The 19,438-nt window shown below is 34.1% G+C and overlaps 1 protein-coding gene and 1 long non-coding RNA gene across 5 annotated transcripts in view; one reads left to right on the forward strand and one right to left on the reverse strand.

Moving 5' to 3' along the window:
- The window catches only part of LOC150096034 (uncharacterized), a 98,965-nt gene extending 92,050 nt beyond the window's left edge, over nucleotides 1–6,915 (forward strand). For all 3 annotated transcript variants that reach the window (XR_016549971.1, XR_016549970.1, XR_016549969.1), the window contains exon 4: nucleotides 6,783–6,915. This is a non-coding gene — a long non-coding RNA (uncharacterized LOC150096034). The remainder of the gene's footprint in view (nucleotides 1–6,782) is intronic.
- LOC150096035 (mitochondrial tRNA methylthiotransferase CDK5RAP1) overlaps nucleotides 1–19,438 on the reverse strand; it is a 197,459-nt gene that overhangs the window by 49,116 nt on the left and 128,905 nt on the right. For both annotated transcript variants that reach the window (XM_090409462.1, XM_090409464.1), the window contains exon 7: nucleotides 6,775–7,017. In XM_090409462.1, the coding sequence (XP_090265588.1) occupies nucleotides 6,775–7,017 (243 nt within the window). The remainder of the gene's footprint in view (nucleotides 1–6,774; nucleotides 7,018–19,438) is intronic.

Below are 19,438 nucleotides of genomic sequence, written 5' to 3' on the forward strand. Positions count from 1 at the left end.
TAAGACAATTACCCTTCCATAACTATAAATTCTCTTTATTTTGTTTTGCATGCATTCCCTCCCCCTCTAGTCTATATCACCATAGTTGAAATAATAGGTGTGGTTATTTATTATTATTATTATTATTATTATGACACCTCCAGGGAGTCCAAGAGACTCATCGAGGGAGGGCACCTATTCTACAACTCTCTCTCTCTCTCCACCATGCAATACCAACTACAACAAACTACAACTAACATCATCATCTACACCAACACCATCTACTGCCAACTGGTATTTTCACAGACAATCACAAACATCCATGCCCACAGAGGGATTCGAACCCATAGCCTTTTGGCTGGAGACCGGATATGCTAACCACTTGGCTGACCAGGCCGGCATTTAGTAAACAAACTTTCATTTTTGAAATGATCAAACATATTTTACCAAAAGATAGACAGAATGTTCTACTCTGCTAACCACAAGGCACTGTGGCTAATCTGTCTATGCAATTCACAGTCCTCTTCAGGTGTGGCATGCAACTACGTATTTTGTCCTCCATATCACACTAAATCTAAATAGAGGGTTTCTCCTTTACTTTTTCTATCCTGTCTTCCCTGGATACACATATATCTCTCATATTCCATTAGCTAACTAATGCTCCTGTCCTATCACTAACTGGGTTATGGAAGTTTTAATACCCTTATAAACTCGAGAAACTAGCTTGTCCAGAGTAGGCATTAACAAACATCCATGCCTTAAAAGATTCAAACCTGCATTTGCTTTAGTAAATATGCAGGGCATTTAGGTATTGTGAAATAAACAATAATGTATTGGTAATTTATATATACAGAGAAGGTGTTGGATATAAATTTTTGTATATATGAAGGCTGCATTTAGGTATTTAAAGAACCAATTATACAGAATAACTTTACTGGCACACCTTTAGTCAGCTAAGTTTAGGATGAGAATCATTAATAAATATCCTCGATTTCAAATGCATTATTATTATTATATTTTCAATAGAAGGGACAACAAATATTCTTTACAATAAAATTAAAGTAGTATAGTAAATTTGGATGATATTATAATGCCAAATTTGACACTTAGCCAGCTAGGTCAAGTTCTCCAATTAACAAGTTGTAGAGTCAAATCTCATAAACATCCATGTTCACAAATGTCTTTAGGTAGCAGATGATTTTCACTGCCTAACGTAACTCTGCCATTCTACTTATTGGAGACCTGAAGTGGTATAAAATTTTTCTATGTTTGGTTCTCTAGAGCAGGACATCTAGGTTTTCTAATCCTTAGCCCATTCACAGTAACAACAACTGGCATGCATGCTTTCACTGGTAGAATTCATATAAAAAAGGATTCTCGTAGGAAGGCTTATACGTTGGTTATACATGCTTACTAAATAACTTAAGGAATTCACAACGTACAATAGAATATAAATTAAATTACACTTTAATAAATATTTCCAATATTTCGGCAATGTCATGTTGCCATCTTCACAGGAACTTAAAATAAAGACAAGTGCACGCAGGCACTACACACAGTAAATGAGGAAGAAGCTACTGTTTCTCCTAAAAGTCCTGATGGTGCCCCCTGGCGGGTTATGTAGGTATTCTTGGCCGTTGGGTTGAAGGTGTTCTGATGTATGTCTCCCAAATTTGGGGCAGTCTCACGCAACCAAATTTGTTGAGGTTTGGCATGTTTCTTAGGGCTGAGGCTGATTCCATGACAAGTCTTTCAAATTTGAATTTGCTATGGTGCATTACTGTAGCTTTCTTCTACTGTATTCTGTGGCGTGTATCCAGAGCATGGTCTGCAAGACCAGAGTAGCTGGTGAAAACAGATGTAGTCCTTGTGTTCTGAAATTCTGATATTCGCTGTCCTGCCTGTTTGGCCAAAGTAGGACTGCTTACAGCTGCAAGGAACCTGGTATACATGAGATAGGTCTAGGGGAAGTGGTTGGTGTTTAGTAGAGCAGATAAGGGAAGCCAGTTTTCTATATGGTCTGTAACAAGAGGTCGTCATGTTTTTTTAAGATTTTGGTAATTTTTTACGAGATGCCTCGGATGTAGGGAATGGTGATGGATTTAAAGTAATCTTTGTTGTGAAGTGGTGGGTTGGGGTTTATTGGTTTCAATATTTTTTTTATTTTTTTGGGGGGGGGGGGGATAACCATTGGCTGAGAAAGTGTTGAGGATGTGGTTTAGTTCAGGGGTTAGGGCATTGTCATTTGAACAGATTAGTTTGGCCCTGTTGTATAGTGTCTTAACTCCATATTGTTGTGGGGGGGGGGGGAATTGTTGGTGGCTGTATCTGCCTGCATGGGTGGGTTTTCTATAAACAGAAAACCAAGGTTCCACCAGGTTAGCAGGTGACTAGTGTGTCTAGAAAGGGAGGGTATTGTTTTCCTCTTTTTCCAGGATGAACTTGATTCTGGGGTGTCGGTTGTTTAAGTGCGTTAAGAAGGAGAGGAGTGTGTCAGAGCCATGTGGCAAAATAGCGAACACATCATCAACGTAGCGAAGCCATATGGTTGGTTTTTGTGGGGGTTTAAGGCTTTCTCTTCAAAAGTCTCCCTAAAGAAGTTGGCCTATTATTAGATTGGGCTACTTACCTCCCTATTGAATACAATCCCACCAACTCACAAATTAAAAAACTCCACAGGCTCCTTAAAAAGGTCACTTCCTGGCCTGTAGAAGTCACTAACACACCATCACACATAAAAAAACTCAGCCCACTTCAAAGTCAGCATAGAAAAACCTTACACTCCAACATACTGACATAATGGTCAGTTTTGGCGTATCCTCTTTATTCACAAATGTCCAACGCAAGGAAACCTTAGAGTTAATCCTAGCTAAATTTCCTCCGATATCTCAGTCTATTTGAGTTCACAATGAACTCAGGCTATTTTGTTTGGCAAGGAAAATTCTACAAACAAATAGAGGGGATAGCCATGGGTTCACCACTCTTCCCTCCCTTGGCCAACTTCTTTATGGATACTTTTGAAGAGAAAGCCTTAAACTCTGCCCTACAAAAGCCAACCATATGGTTTTGCTACGTTGATGATGCGTTTGCTATTTGGCCACATGGCTCTGACACACTCATTCTTAACATGCTTAAACAACCAATGCCCCAGAATCAAGTTCATCCTAGAAAAAGAGGAAAACAATAGCCTCCCTTTCCTAGTCAACCACCAACCTGATGGAATCTTGGTTTTCTCAGTTTATAGAAAACCCACCCATACAGGCATATACATCCACCAATAATTTCCCCTATCCTCCCCTCACAACAATATGGAGTTATTAAGACACTATACTACAACCTTCCCCCCTTCACAACAAGGATTACTCTAAATCCATCTCCATTTCCTACATCTGAAGCATCTCGGAAAATATTACCAAAATCCTAAAAAAACATGACTTGATCTCTTGTTATAGACCATATAGAAAATTGGCTTCCCTTATCTGCTCTACTAAAGACCAACCACTTCTCCTAGACCTACCTTGTGTATACCAGGTTCCTTGCAGCTGTAAGCGGTACTACTTTGGCCAAACAGGCAGGACAGCAAATATCAGAATTTCGGAACATAAGGACTACATCCGTTTTCACCAGTACAACCACTCTGGTCTTGCAGACTATGCTCTGGAAACACGCCACAGCATATGGTGGAAGAAAGCTACAGTAATACACTGTAGCAAATTCAAATTTGAAAGACTTTTCATGAAATCAGCCTCAGCCCTAAAAAACATGCCAAACCTCAACAAATTTGGTTGCATGAGACTGCCCCAAATTTGGGAGACATACATCAGAAGGCCTTCAGCCCAACAGCCAAGAATATCTACATAGCCCGCTATGGGGCACCATCAGTACTTTTAGGAGAAACAATAGCTTCTTCGCTTCTTCCTCATTTACTGTGTGTAGTACCTGCGTGCAGGTGTCTTCATTTTAAGTTCCTGTGAAGATGGCAATGTGATGTTGCCGAAATATTGGAAATATTTATTAAAGTTTAATTTGATTTATATTCTATTGTAAGTTGTGAATTCCTTAAGTTATTTAGTAAGAATGTATAACCAACGTATGAGCCTTCCTACGAGAATTACTATCATCCATGGAGATTCCATCGCATGCAAGGCTTGCCAATACGGTAAAATGAAGCTGAAGTTATCAAGACACCTGAATCGTCTGACCTTCCTAAAATACTGCAGGGATAATCAGGTAATCCCAAACTGTGTTAAATTCAAGCAGCATTTCTTTTCACAAAAGGCTCTCTGAATTTATAACTGCATCAGCCAAGTGCTGCTACGAGAACAAACTGCCGTTACGTGTGTTCTCCTAGCTGACGCAAACTTAGCAATTCGGTCGCTTGAAGAAGTTAAATCACGAGCTTTGGTCAATTTTACATGACGTCTCATGCACTGCTGCGGATAAAGAATTTTAAAAAATAGGAGATCGACATATCAAGAAATTTGAGAAATTAAAAAAGAACTCGACCTCCAAACCTAAACTTCCAACCAACACTGTGGCCAACATTTCTTCCGTTAATCTGAAGCACTCAACACTCTTTCATGTGGCCACGGCATTGTTCTCCCAGAAAAATACTGGCAGAGGATATAATAATCCAAATTGAAAGTGGGATCCGCGACCGTCCAAACCACATCACCAACAATATTAGACTAGATGTAGCTTGTGCTCTCACCAAAGCAAGACCACTAAAAACCAACATATCCAATAAGGAATATAAAGCTCTGCAGGAAATGAGGAATAATAAAGAAATAGTTATCACCAAAGCAGATAAGGGAAATGCAACTGTAGTACTTAACTAAAAGGACTACACAGGTAAGCTTAATGCTCTGTTATTAGATCTGGCTACTTCCCTCCATACTGAATACAATCCCACCAACTCACAAATTAGAAAACTCCACAGGCTCCTTAAAAAGGTCACTTCTTGGCCTGTAGAAGTTAGTAACAAATTAAAACCATTCAACTCCATACCCCCCCCCCTGTATATATTGACTCCCAAAATACATAAAGAAAATGTGCCATGAAGTCCCATAGTAGATGGCATTGATTCCCCCACATACAAATTAGCTAAACATTTGGTCAAAGCGCTCACACTATATACTGGCAACACACCATCACACAAAAAATCAGCCCACTTCAAAGTCAGCATAGAAAAACTTTACACTCCAACATACTGACATAATGGTCAGTTTTGACATATCCTCCTTGTTCACAAATGTCCCACTCAAGGAAACCTTAGAGTTAATCCAAGCTAAATTTCCTCCCACTATCTCAGCCTATTTCAGTTCACAATGAACTCAGGCTATTTCATTTGGCAAGGAAAATTCTATAAACAAATAGAGGGGACAGCCATGGATTCACCACTCTTCCCTCCCTTGGCCAACTTCTTTATGGAGACTTTTGAAGAGAAAGCCTTAAACTCTGCCCCACAAAAGCCAAACATATGGTTTCCCTACGTTGATGATGTGTTCGCTATTTGGCCACATGGCTCAGACACAATCTTCTCCTTCTGAACACACTTAAACAACCAACACCCAAGAATCAAGTTCATCATAGAAAAAGAGGAAAACAATAGACTCCTTTCCTAGACACACTAGTCACCTGCCAACCTGATGGCAACTTGGTTGTCTCAGTTTATAGAAAACCCACCCACACAGGCAGATACATTCATCAACAATGCCACCCCCCCCTCACAAGAATATGGAGTTATTAAGACACTATACAACAGGGTTAAACTAATCTGTTCAAATAACAATGCCTTAACCACTGAACTAAACCACATCCTCAACACTTTCTCAGCCAATGGCTACCCCTCCAAAAAATATTGAAAATAATAAACACAACACGGATTACTCTAAGTCCATTACCATTCCCTACATCTGAGGCACCTCGAAAAAAATTACCAAAATCTTAAAAAAACATGATTTGACCCCTTGTTACAGACCACATAGAAAATTGGCTTCCCTTATCTGCTCCACTAAAGACCAACCACTTCCCTTAGACCTACCTGGTGGATACCAGGTCCCTTGCAGCTGTAAGTGGTCCTACTTTGGCCAAACAGGCAGGACAGCAAATATCAGAATTTCGGAACATAAGGACTACATCCGTTTTCACCAGTACAGCCACTCTGGTCTTGCAGACTATGCTCTAGAAACATGCCACAGCATACGGTGGAAGAAAGCTACAGTAATACACCGTAGCAAATTCAAATTTGAAAGACTTTTCATGAAATCAGCCTCAGCCCTAAAAAACATGCCAAACCTCAACAAATTTGGTTGCATGAGACTGCCCCAAATTTGGGAGACATACATCAGAAGGCCTTCAGCCCAACAGCCAAGAATATCTACATAGCCCGCCATGGGGCACCATCGGTACTTTTAGGAGAAACAATAGCTTCTACTGTTCCTCATTTACTGTGCGTAGTGCCTGCATGCACGTCTTTATTTTAAGTCCCTGTGAAGATAGCAACGTAATGTTGCCGAAATATTGAAAATATTTATTAAAGTTTAATTTAATTTATATTCTATTGTACATTGTGAATTCCTTAAGTTATTTAGAAAGCATAAAAAAGGATTATTAGGGTTATTTAGTAAATGAAACTTTTATTTTCGAAATGATCAAACATATTTTATCCAAAAGATTAACAAAATATTTTACTCTGCTAACCACAAAACATAAGGTTAATTAACAGTATTTAAATTTTGAAAAAAAAAAATATTATGTTTATTTTGCATAACGATAAACTAATGTTTTTCTTACTTCATCAGGAAAATCTTTTGGATGGGGAGAAGTGAATCGAATTCTTATTTCTGGATTGATCAAAGACACTTTATCCAAAAGATCGGCAAATCCTAATCCACCTGTTCTAAGTTTAATTATAGAATGAAATCCTTTGCTGAGAACAGGAGTTCTGCTACTTCTCTGAAGCATGGATTCACTGGTTTCAGAAACGTCTCTGTAACTATTTACATTCTGTCCCAACAAAGTAATCTCCTTGATGCCCTGTTGTATTAATTAAATATTTAAAGCTCATCATACAAATATATCTGGATAAATTACTTTAGGAGATAAACAATAATGTCTTGGTAATTTCTATACACAGAGGTGGTGGATATAAATTTTTTTATATATGAAAGCTAAATTTAGGTATTTATATAGGAATTAATTTTTCTTGGTAGAATGAACCATGTATCATAACAAATAATGGAAATGCACATAAAATTCTACATTTACAATACAATGTAATGCTGTCCAGATACCATTGAAAAGTGTCAGTGTCACAGAGAAACTTTATTAAGTTTTAAGATATCATGGTATATTGGCTAGAAATTTTCCTTGGGGAACTCACAAAAAAAAAAAAAAAAAATCAATATTATTCGCTTTGTTTCAGATATGTTTTTTTTTTTTTTTGTGAGTTCCCCAAGGAAAGTTTCTTAACAGCATCCTAGCCTCATTTAAAAAAAAAAAAAAAATTTTATTGTCTTTGTTTCAGATATCTTTTTTTTATTATTAAATTAAATATTTAATGGATATATAATGGGAGTTTTCCCAGAAATAATATACATAATTTAATGGATCGACTCACAAAAAAAAACAAAAAACAAAAAAAAAAACAAAAAAAAAAACCATCTGAAACAAAGCCAGTAACATTGATTTTTTTTTTTTTTTGTGAGTTCCTAAAGTTGATTCATTAAATATTTAATTTAATAAAAAAGAAGATATCTGAAACAAAGACAATAACGTTGATTTTTTTTTTGTTTTTTAAATGAGGTTAGGACGCAATTAAAATGAAAAGCCAAACAGCTAGTTTTCTGGCAACTTAATAGATATTAAAGGGATAAAAATCCTATGTTGTTATATAGCCAGTAAGTGAAACTCAAGATCGAGAACTATGATCTATGAGTTTCAATGCCGAAAAACTATTGGCGAAGGGAATTCGAAGCAAAGGTGGAGCAAGATCCCTCACTATTCTTGATATTCTCTCATAATGTAAAACACAGCTCCTAGGAGATGTAATACTGTCATTACATTATGAGGAGAGGTCACTACCCAGACCGGTTTCAACCTTTTTTGAGGTCTCATCAGTGAGTAGGTATTCCTGAAAGCGTGGATAATCCTGATAATGATCGAATGTTATGTACACTGAGTCTCAGTATACGAAAGAAAATTCTTGGAAAACGGAGTGAAATATACACAAACCAGAGAAATACACATAACATGGGCAAGAAATTTTATGAAATGATTACACAGACTACTTATTTGTTTTGATTGGTTCCCCTATTTAAAATTGTAAAATTATAAATAAATGATGATGATGCTATCATAAACTATTCACTCTACCCAGCAACTTATAGGACACCTATCACAAATGTTAATTATTAATAATTTGTTTAGCATTAATGAAAGTATTTCTACTCACACTTATTCTTTCCTTTCATTTCCTATTCCCACGTCTTATAAATAGTGGTTCACATATTTTCATCTTTGAGTATTTCAAATATACCAATCAAATATAGCATTCTCCTTCATTGTTGTTTTCTAATAAATCCTGAAACAAACCGATTGTTCCCCCACTGCAGAAGTATTCAAAGTAATCCTGCAATTAATTGCATTAGACCAATTAAGATGAGCGCTGATATGCTATGCACTCTCAAACTTTCATACATCGATAAAAATGCCATAATACGATCATGTGAGTCTGCAGAGGGGGGAAAACGACAAACTCTCCTGGGATTGAGTAAAAAATTCCACAAATTATAATCGTAAGTGATTGATATATGTAACCTTACACCCTCGACCATGGGATGCTTTTTTTGTCCTAAAATTTTATTATGGGCTGGCCTGTTTCGGCCTACAGCGGAGTAGCCATAGAACACGTGTTTTATTGCAGCAATAAAGCATGTGTTCCTGTTTATGGTTCATCTTTTTCAGATTTGTGAAAAAAATTTTCGTTACTGTTGTGAACAGCAACCAGTGTTCATTTGTCCTCTGTGTCTAGTGAATCACTGAGTGAAGTGTGAATTGCAAATTTATAGTGAAACAGATTTAAACAAAAAAATACATTTTTAAAAGGAAAGCGTATATAATTTAATATTATTTTATGTGTTAGTGTTAGTTTTTTGCTTTTAAACTGAAATAATTTAATTTAGGATTTTAGGATTAATTAATTAGTTGATTTTTAATAAAATATGCCAGTCAATTTTTTTATATATGAAATTGTGCTAAAAACTGTATTATTTCCGAATACTTTTTTCCAAGAATTAAAGATCATTAAAATCAATGTAAAATTAATATAATGTATTTTTAGTTTACATTGACAAATAATTACATCAAAAAATGTCAAAAGACATTAATTGATGTAATTATTTAATTACATCAATAATCATAAAAATTTATCGATGTAATTATTTGTTCTCCAAGCTTTGTCCTCCCCCCCCTCATCCCGGAAAATTTTCTGCAGGTACCCATGCATAGTCAAATTGACATGAAATTTGTAGTACGGGTTGCCACATGACAGCACACCCAACCAAAATGGGCACGCGACACCACCACCACTGGATTCTATTTCTATCTAGAAACCAGGAAATCTTTATTCAAAATATCGTTTCATGGTAAAAATCTGTTCCATCAGAGAACCAAAATAATAAATCATATGAGTGACTACCATTTTACTGAATTTTAAATCAGAATATTCAGAACCTAGATTACAATTGTGGAAAAACACACAGAGTTCAATTAGATTATTATTATTATCCCAAGACCCCATGGAATCAAAGACTCATCTACGGGAAGTCCCTTTGTCATACAAACAGCTCATCATATTGTGCCTTAAATACATTCAAATTCTCTGCAGTCATCAGAATTTCAGGCAATGCATTCCAATCATTCACAACTCTCTCCATGGATAAATCCTGCTTCTAATTCCCTGGCTTACATCCTCTGCATACAGCTTCCAGAGATGACCTCTTGTTCTCTCCCCATTTTATGAAAAAAAACCTTCAATGTTAATCCTATAACAACTTCTTACCAACTTGTATGTCTCTATCACCACTCTTCCTTCTATCCACTTAGACCCTGCAAATTGCATCTTTTCAGCCTTTTCTCCAACTCAACATTCCAGAGACCAGAAACCACCATAGTCAATTGACTCTGGACTCTTTCCAAGATCTCTTCATCTTTTGAAAACCAGATGACGAAATCTGTGCACACACATATGGACCTAATCAAGGGGTCTCATACAATGGAAGCAGAATCTCCTTGCTTTTACAGGTCAGTGTCCTCTGCATCGTTGCCATAATTCGTTGTGTTGTCCTCACTATTTTGGTAATGTATCCTCTAAATTTTAGATCCTTATCCACATCATCCCAAAATCTATGATTTCCTCCATCTCCAACAATATATCCCCACCAAGAGTAAAATTCTACATCCCATCTTTGTTTTCCAATTTTTAAAACCTTACATCGCAACAGTGAACTGGCATCCACACTACCATGCTCATTCACTCAGTCTATTCAAGTTTATAGTGAAAAGTTTATAGTGCTCTGCTCCTCATAGTTCTTCTCAACTTTGCATCATATGCAATCAACTAAATATCCCCATTCAAATCTTCCCCAATATCATTAACATACAGGTTAAACATTCTATCTCATACCATACTGCCTCAAAAACTACTGTCACTATTTCACCCCCCCCTTGCATCTCTATCTTGTATGGTCATTTATTTTTTTCTATCATCATAACACTCCCAATTCCCATTTACCCTTTCTATCTTCATGAAAAACATCATACCCTTCCAATCTCTATTCCTGTCATCCTCATCCAACTATGTCTCACTTATTCCAACAATTTTTGGGTAAATGAACTCGATCAATGCAACCATTTAATTTCTTTTGTTTCTGTACTTCTACCATTCGTATACAAACAAAACTGCTCATTCCCGATAACAGAAGTTTCACTGATTCCACTTATTAGATGTTACTTCTCCACACCTTCCTCAAGCCATTTCTTTTTTTTTCCTTGCAGAAAAGATTACTGCATAAATAATTCGAATTGTAACTAGAACTAAGGTGTCCTCTAAGGACCAGATAAAAGCAAAGTTAATTCAGAGAAATCAAGATAAATGTTCTTAGAATGACTGTCTACCAGATCTTAGGCAAATTAATGCATCTATACTTAACTGACATTAGGGAGTGTTTCATATGTGGTAATGATGATTCTAAAAAAGTTTCTGAGACCTATAGCAACTTCCATGCACAGTTCTCTTCAGGACTGGTTTGCCAGTCCTCACTTGTCATACAGATGAATGTAGTTTTTATGTTCTTCAAGGAAGATGTTAACATGCAACTTAGCTTACTTTGGACAGTAAGCTAACAGTAAGCTACTGTCCGACTACAGATGCAAGACCCCCTCAACACTTCTGCGCATGGCAGAAGAAGGTGAATTCATTCCGATAATAGGGTAATCAATGTATTTCATGGGATGAGTGTTTATTATTATATGTTGGAAAATTAGCTTTTCTTTAATGAAAATTCTAGTTTTTAAAGTGATAACTTGGAAAATATTACGCATAACGCAAGTGATTTCGCATGTTGGTGATGAATTCGTACATCACCTTATTCCTTTCTCTCCTTCAACATGAACTGACTCTTCTTGGCAATCTGCCAGCCAGGGTTCTAGTAACTGTGGTCAGATGGTAGTAGTCACATGTGAAATTCGTTTTTATTTGGGAAGAGACACAATAAGTAGATTGTGTAACAAAAAAGGGTCAATCCAAGAAATACATTGCACATAATTACAATAACCCGTTAACGGGGGGGGGGGTGCATTTTAACAGATAGAATTCTAATGAAGTTTCATCAGCATTCTGCCTTTTTATTAGATCAAAGGGATTTTGAGTATATTTGCAAACAGATAGATGCCAGCCTTCTAATAAGAAGGGCTGCTATTGCACCACCTCTATAGATCAGAGCAATGAAAGAAGCCGCAGGCTTCCGCGTGGGGAGCAGTAGGTCCTGGGTTGAGTCTACTTCCTCCAACATGTAGGGCTGCTATTACACCACTAAAAAGTTGTGTTTTGCTACAGATATAATGTAGTATCTGTTCATCAACAATAATAAGAGGGGCTGCTATTGCACATCAGAGCAACAAAAGAACCGCTACCACATGCCTCGTCAACAATGGATGGGAAAATGATCAGCTGAAAGAGGGAAGTGTCATGAGGTAGTTTTGTTGTAAAAAAGTGCCACGTTTGAAGGAATATTAGTGGCATAATAATAAAATAGCAAAATTCATAATGCTTCAGAATTACTTGATAATTTTGATAATACCAAAACAAGATGAGACACATCTGTAGAAATCTATTATTATTATTATTAGAGTCCTTTTAATTATGAACTCTATAAAGATATACTTAATAAATTTGTATTTTTGTGTTTTTAAATAAATAAACTAGTTTCAGTTTGTTCACAGATGGTTTTCGCTGGACTACCTGGACTTTTAGACAATTGTTCTTATCAATATTGTAAAAACTCGACTGTAGCTTAAATATTCCAAAGCACATTACGTCGATTTTTTACTTAGGTCAAGTCCAATAAGAATGTTGTAAAAAATAACCTTGTTTGTCTCTGTATATTTTGTATTAGATATTTTTGTAAATACTCCTTTCGAAATTAACTGTATGTACTTCTTTAATAAGAATATGTTGGAGTGTTAAAAACAAAGGCAATGTTTTTTGCCTCCGAAGTCAGTCAGAAAGGTTCCAACAACTTTCCGATGGTCGGCAACTTATAATCAAAACAAGGCACAGAAGAGAACAAAGAGCGGGCCAAACTTGAAACTTAAGATGAAAGAATCATGCTGAATTCTTCGGGGGTTACAAACTTCGTGCGAGGTCTCAGAGAAGGCATAATAAAAAGGGACTGAGACAAGCATATAGGGCTTCCCAGATTCAGAAGTTGCTAGAGAGAGAGAGAGAGAGAGAGAGAGAGAGGGCTTCCCGTTTCCAGACGTTGCCAGAGAGGAGCTTCCTGGTTCCAGTCTTAAGAAAAGGCTTCGAGTTGCCTAAAGGAGATGTTCAAATCTCCAGAGAAAAACTTCCAGGCCAGAGAGGAATCCCAGTTGACAGTAATTCGAGTTAGTGGAGGCGGCAGACATCCAGGCATTTTTGGCGAGCCCAAGCAGAGGAGAAAATACGAGACAAATTATCCGAAGCACCTTCGCTCGGAAGTTTTTCTTTTCACCGTGGGAGAATAGAATAACTTTTTGCCGGAGCTGTATATGAGTACCGCAGGGCGCAGTTCACAGTCCGCTATTTTCCTGAAGAGATATTTCTAAAGCCAGATTTCCTGAAGGAAGCTCAAGATCTGAGATGAGAGAATTGCCTTAGAACTTTTTGTGCAAGACTTTTGACTGAATGTGCAATACAGAGCTTTTGTAAGTTATATACTTTTGTACAATTCGTCTTACAATGTGTTTTAGTTGGACAATTAAGATTTAGATTAACAGTAACAAGAAGTGTCATTAAGAGAATCTATTGGCATATTTAATGTTGATATACAGTTTGTAAAAGTAACTTACAAACAGTATATCAGTTTGTAATTAATTATTACGCTTTTATTAATCAATTATTAAACTTCAAGTATACTAGAAGTTTAATAAGTGGAAATTGTAAACAGAGTAAATAAGTTTTTGAGTTAAAGAAAGTTTTCGCGATCATTTTGAAACACGTTCCAGAGACAACAAAGTTTTTTTTGTGTGCTGCTGCTATTTGTATTAATTAGTTGAGTAAGAGCAGTTTCTATATCACATAAATATAGCATTCGAATTTCAAGTTTATTATTATTTATAAATTAAATTGATTTTTCAGTTCATTTTTTTGTGCAACAAGATTCTAGTCATTTTAGGGTAAAATGTCAAGTAAAAAAGTGGATGTTAGCGAGCATAGCAAGTTATCGTTACTATTTATTGCCATTGTGTTTTAACTAAAGCTGGAATTATTATACTTATTACTGCAACTTAAAAAAATCAAAGCTGGAGTTGAATAAATCTTGTAATAAATAAATGTTGTAATTCCATAAATATGATGATTTTTGCTATAATTTTTATTACCATAAATTCAAAATTTTTATTTTTAGTGAGAATATCTGAACTTTACAGTTCATGAAGTTCCAATTTTTACCTTGATTAGCAAGCTTTTGGAAATTTTGGAAATAGAAATTTTGGAAACAGAGATTTTGGAAATAGGTCACCCATTTAGAAAAATGGGTGACCTATTTCCAAAATCTCTGGACAGATGAGAACAATGAATTAAAATTTTATAAGACAAAGAATGACCTAATAGAAAATATCACAATGTTAGAACTGAAAAATATAATAAAGAAGATGAAAAATAGGAAATCGCCAGGAGAAGACAACATAAATATAGAACTATACAAAAATGCAGGTGAAAAATTTAATGAAAGACTTTTAAAATTTTTTAATATGGTTTGGATGTCCGGAAAAACCCCTAACTCTTGGAAAAAAGCACTGGTCATCCCAATCTATAAAAAAGGAAATAAAGACAATTGCAATAATTATAGGGGAATTAGCCTGCTGAATACAGGATATAAAATATATGCAGGAATATTAAAAGAGAAACTAAGCAGCATTGTAGAAAACAAATTACTAGAAGAACAAAATGGCTTCCGAAAAGGCCGATCCTACATAGATCCAATTTTTACTTTAAAATTATTAATAGAAAAGAGAAGAGAATTTCAAAAAGAAACACACGTGGCCTTTATTGATTATGAAAAAGCCTTTGCCAAAATTTGTAGATAAAAACTGTTTAAAATATTAACCGATTTAAACATACCAAACTAACTTTTACAATCTATTCAAGAAATATATATATACAGGAAATAAAATAGCAGTTAAATTAGAACACATCTCAGAATGGAAAGATATATCAAGAGGAGTATGACAAGGATGTACCCTCTCACCTCTGCTTTTCAATATATATATAAATGAAATATTAACAATCTGGAAACAGCATAACCCATTTGGTATACAAATGACCTCGCAAATGAAGATAGATACACTACTATTTGCAGATGATCAAATAGTATTAGCTACATCAGAAGATGATTTACAAATATCATTAAAATCATTAAATGATATCTCAAAGCAATATAATATGACAATATCCAAAGAAAAAACAAAAATAATGGCATTCAAAGAAGAAAACCCAATAAGAAGTAAAATAGTGATAGACAATAAAATACTAGAACAAGTACACACTTTCAGATACTTGGGATGTGATCTATCATACGAAGAAGAAAAAGACATAGACACTAAAATATCAAACTTTGTCAAAGTAAATGGCATAATAAATAGTATATTTAAGCCATCCCTGGTACAAAAACACACTAGAATCAGACTATATAATGTCTTGTCAAAACCAACTCTACTATACGGAAGCGAAACATGGACCATGAAAAGGAAAGATGAAAAACGAATTCAAACAGCAGAAATGAAGTTCCTCAGAAAAACAGCGGGATATACCAAGTGGGACCACAAAACAAATGAAGAAATCTTACAATCCCTAAAATCAAACCAATTAATTACTACATAAGACAGTATAAACAAAAATGGCTAGAACATTTAAATCGAATGGACAACAGCAGACTACCAAAAATATTATACAGATACAAAATAAGTGGAAAAAGAAGAATCGGAAGACCAAGAAAGAGATGGCATGAGACCGGAACAGGCCACATGGCCTATATTCCATGATAGGAAGAAGAAGAAGAAGAAGATTAGCAAGCTTAATTTGATTGCATTTAAATTCTTTTTTTAAAAAAAAAAAAAAAAAATTTATTTTTATACTAAATTATTACCATACCTTTTAATATTTTTTCGGTATACAGAATTTTTGTAGCAACTATGATCCTTGTCAACGAATATTGTCAAACAAAATAAACATTCTCAAAATCAATAATCAAAACTGCAATTGAAATCTTTCACAGAAAGATTTTAATTACATCTTTCTTTAAATTAATTATGATTCAATTACATGGAATATTTAAAAGTGTAAATAATATATATATTTAGAATTACATTAAAAGATTTCAAACTATTTAGAAAATTTAATATTAAATATAAAGTATCATAGAAGTTGCATAATTATTTATAATCCATCAATATAAGTTAGTCATTTATTTATATAAAATGACTTACAAGGTTGCTAGTTTAATATTACCAAGAGTTTTTTAATATTAATATTTATTGTATACATGTGAAATTCTTTTATATTTTTGGGAAGAGACACAATAAATAAATTGTGCACCAAAAAGGGTCAGATATCATAGAACAGTAAAGGAAATTAAAAAAAAAAGATAATTAAGCTGATGGTTTAGTTACCGTTATTTGGCTAGTACTTGTAAAGCAGTATACTGTATACAAGTGTGTATATACCTAATTATATGGTTATAGTAGTTGTCGCAGTCAGTAAGAATATATTATTCTTTCAATTAATTCAATATATTATTATTGTTATTTTACTGTTACTCGTTTATTTTAACAAAACCAAGATACTACTGTTTCTATTTTTGTATTTTTTAAGCTTTTAACGTAATTGTTTATTTTATTTATATGTTTATTTTGGATTTAATAAATATTTATTTCACTTTTGATAGATTAATACACATAATGATGCCAAGAAAATTTGAATCTGGAGCTAGTAAAAGAAAACGAAAAACAGCTAAATAGTCAAAAAGGGGGCAATTTTATCTTTCTTGGGTTCTGAAAATGAAGAATTTTGTAGAACTGAAGTTGAACTTACAGTTCTCGGAATGAAAATGAAACATTGGTATCATTATCAGGAGGAGACGAAAGTGAAAATGAAGAACATCAAAATGATGTGGAAAACATAGAAGGAGAAAAAGAAGTAAATGAAACAAATCAAGAGGATTCTGAAGAAAATTTTCGATCGGAGTCTGTACTTACCAGCAAGCAAGCTGTCTCTTATCCAACCGATATAGCAGTGTGGCCACTTACTATTAATGAACAGTTTATCGAACATATTTTAATAAATATGCCCCAGAATGTTGTTAAAATCAAAAATTTAGAAAAAGAATATACAGAACGCAATAGAATATATGTCAGAAATGTAAATATATCACATTTTTACTGTAAAAAGGCGAATGGAACAAAGGAGAAATGAGAGTGGCTAATTTTTTCAGAAACCAGCAAAGTAATTTACTGCTTTGTTTGTAAATTGTTTTCTAAGTCAAATAATAGCTTATTGAAGGGTTTTAATAACTGGGGAAATATAACATGAACCCTACGTGATCACAAGCATTCTACTGAGCATATACAAGCGATGTGCATATATCACAAAAGAAAATCAAGTTCTGTAAATAGTTGAATTGATCGAACAAATACAATCTGAAGAAAATTATTGGGGAGAGGTTTTAAAAAGAATAATAGCCACCATTAAGTTACTGAGTAAACTAGTGCTAGCATTTAGAGGAAATACAAATTATATTTTTTCTGATTCTTGCAGAAATTATTTATCATGTTTAGATTATTTAAGTGAATTTGATGATTTTTTAAAACATCACATGAAAATGTAAGCCAGCTGTGGTTCTGGCAGCTCAAATTATCTGTCTCACCATACTTGTGATGAATTCATAGCGTTAATAGCTAAAAAAACAAGAGAAATATTAATATCAGAAATTAAGGAAGCTGCTTATTCTGCAATAATACTCGATTCAACGCCAGGCATTGCCCATAATGACCAACTAGCTATGATATTTAGGTATGTTGCCGCAAATTCTGACATTAGAGAAACATTTATCGGGTTCATCAGAATTACACAACATAATTCCTTATATTTAGAAGAGGTAGTATTAAAAAATTAAGAAGAATTATCTTTGGATATAAAAATGTGCAGAGGGCAAAGCTATGATAACACTGCCAATATGAAAGGTATCTATACAGGTTTACAAGCTAGGCTGAAAAAACGTAGTCCCTCTGCACATTATATACAGTGCTCTAGTCATTCCTTAAATTTAATTGGCAACTGTGCCGCGGAATCTTGTCCGGAAGCAGTGCAATATTTTTGTTTTATTCAAAATGTATATAATTACTTTTCTTCTTCAACAAGAAGATGGGAGTATACTCCTAAAACATTTAGAAAAAAAATCTTTAACAGTTAAAAGACTAAGTGAAACGAAGTGGTCTGCAAGAGCTGACACTATTTTGGCTTTGAAATGGGATATAAACAAATATAAACAAATGTGTTACTTGAACTATCCATTTCTCCTCATGAAAAACCTATTTCTAAATTAGAGAGCTCATCATTGGCTAAACATTTTGACAAACCAGAAACAGTAATTTTAACAGTTATGTGGGACAAAAATTTTACAACGAATAAATGCTACCAGTAAATCTCTACAAGATCCTGATATGGATTTGTTTTTAGCTAATAATTTGTTACACTCTTTAGTTGGTTTTATTTTAGATATAAGAAATAGTTTTGCTGCTGTAAATGAAGAAGCAAATTTATTAACAGATGAGACAAAATTTAAAGATGAAAAGGAAAGAGTTAAAAAACGAAAAAAAATGAGTGACGAAGTTTCACAATCTAACAATGAGATTATATTACATGGGAAAGAAAATTTCGCTGTGAACACTTTTAATGTCATTTGTGATAAGCTAATTTTGGAAATTAATAAAAGAACAAAAAGCTATTTTGACATATTAGATATGTTTGACATTTTTTTGAAGGAAGATATAGATCAAGACAAGTACAAGACTAGTATTGATAAAATTTTACAAACTTATGGGACTGATTGATTCAGAAAAATTTACTAATGAAGTTAAGCAATTTTTAATAATGATAAAGGAAGAAAATTCTTCAATTAAAAATATGTACAAATTTATAAATGGGTTAAGGTCTACTTTTCTGAACATAGAAACAATTTTAAAAATATTTTTGAGGATGCCTATTTCAAATATGAGGATGCCTATTTCAACACTGAAAATGAGCGTTCAGCTCATTTTCAGTGTTGAAACGAATAAAAAAATATTTAAGAAGCAACTTGCACCAAAATAAAACAAGTGACCTGTCGTTATTATGCATTGAATCAGATGTTGATAGATCAAATATGATGACATTATAGATATATTTGCTAAAACCAAAGCGAGAAAAAAAAACTTTTAGTTATTCATTTTTTTATTTAAATTTGAACTGATTTATTTTTATACTTTTTTTAAAATGAAAATAAATATATGTATACCAATGTTGTATTGTGTTATTAAAATTAGTTATTACGGAAATGTTGACTTTTATTTTCAATAAACTAAAAATATGCTTATTTTTGAGGGCCACATAATGATGTTGCGCCTTGGGCCTCCAAAAGTATAAATGCGGCCCTGTCCATAT

Source organism: Typopeltis vanoorti, chromosome 19 (genome assembly GCF_054136105.1).
Source record: "Typopeltis vanoorti isolate ZY-2024b chromosome 19, IOZ_Tvanoo_1.0, whole genome shotgun sequence".
Classification (NCBI taxonomy): domain Eukaryota; kingdom Metazoa; phylum Arthropoda; class Arachnida; order Uropygi; family Thelyphonidae; genus Typopeltis; species Typopeltis vanoorti.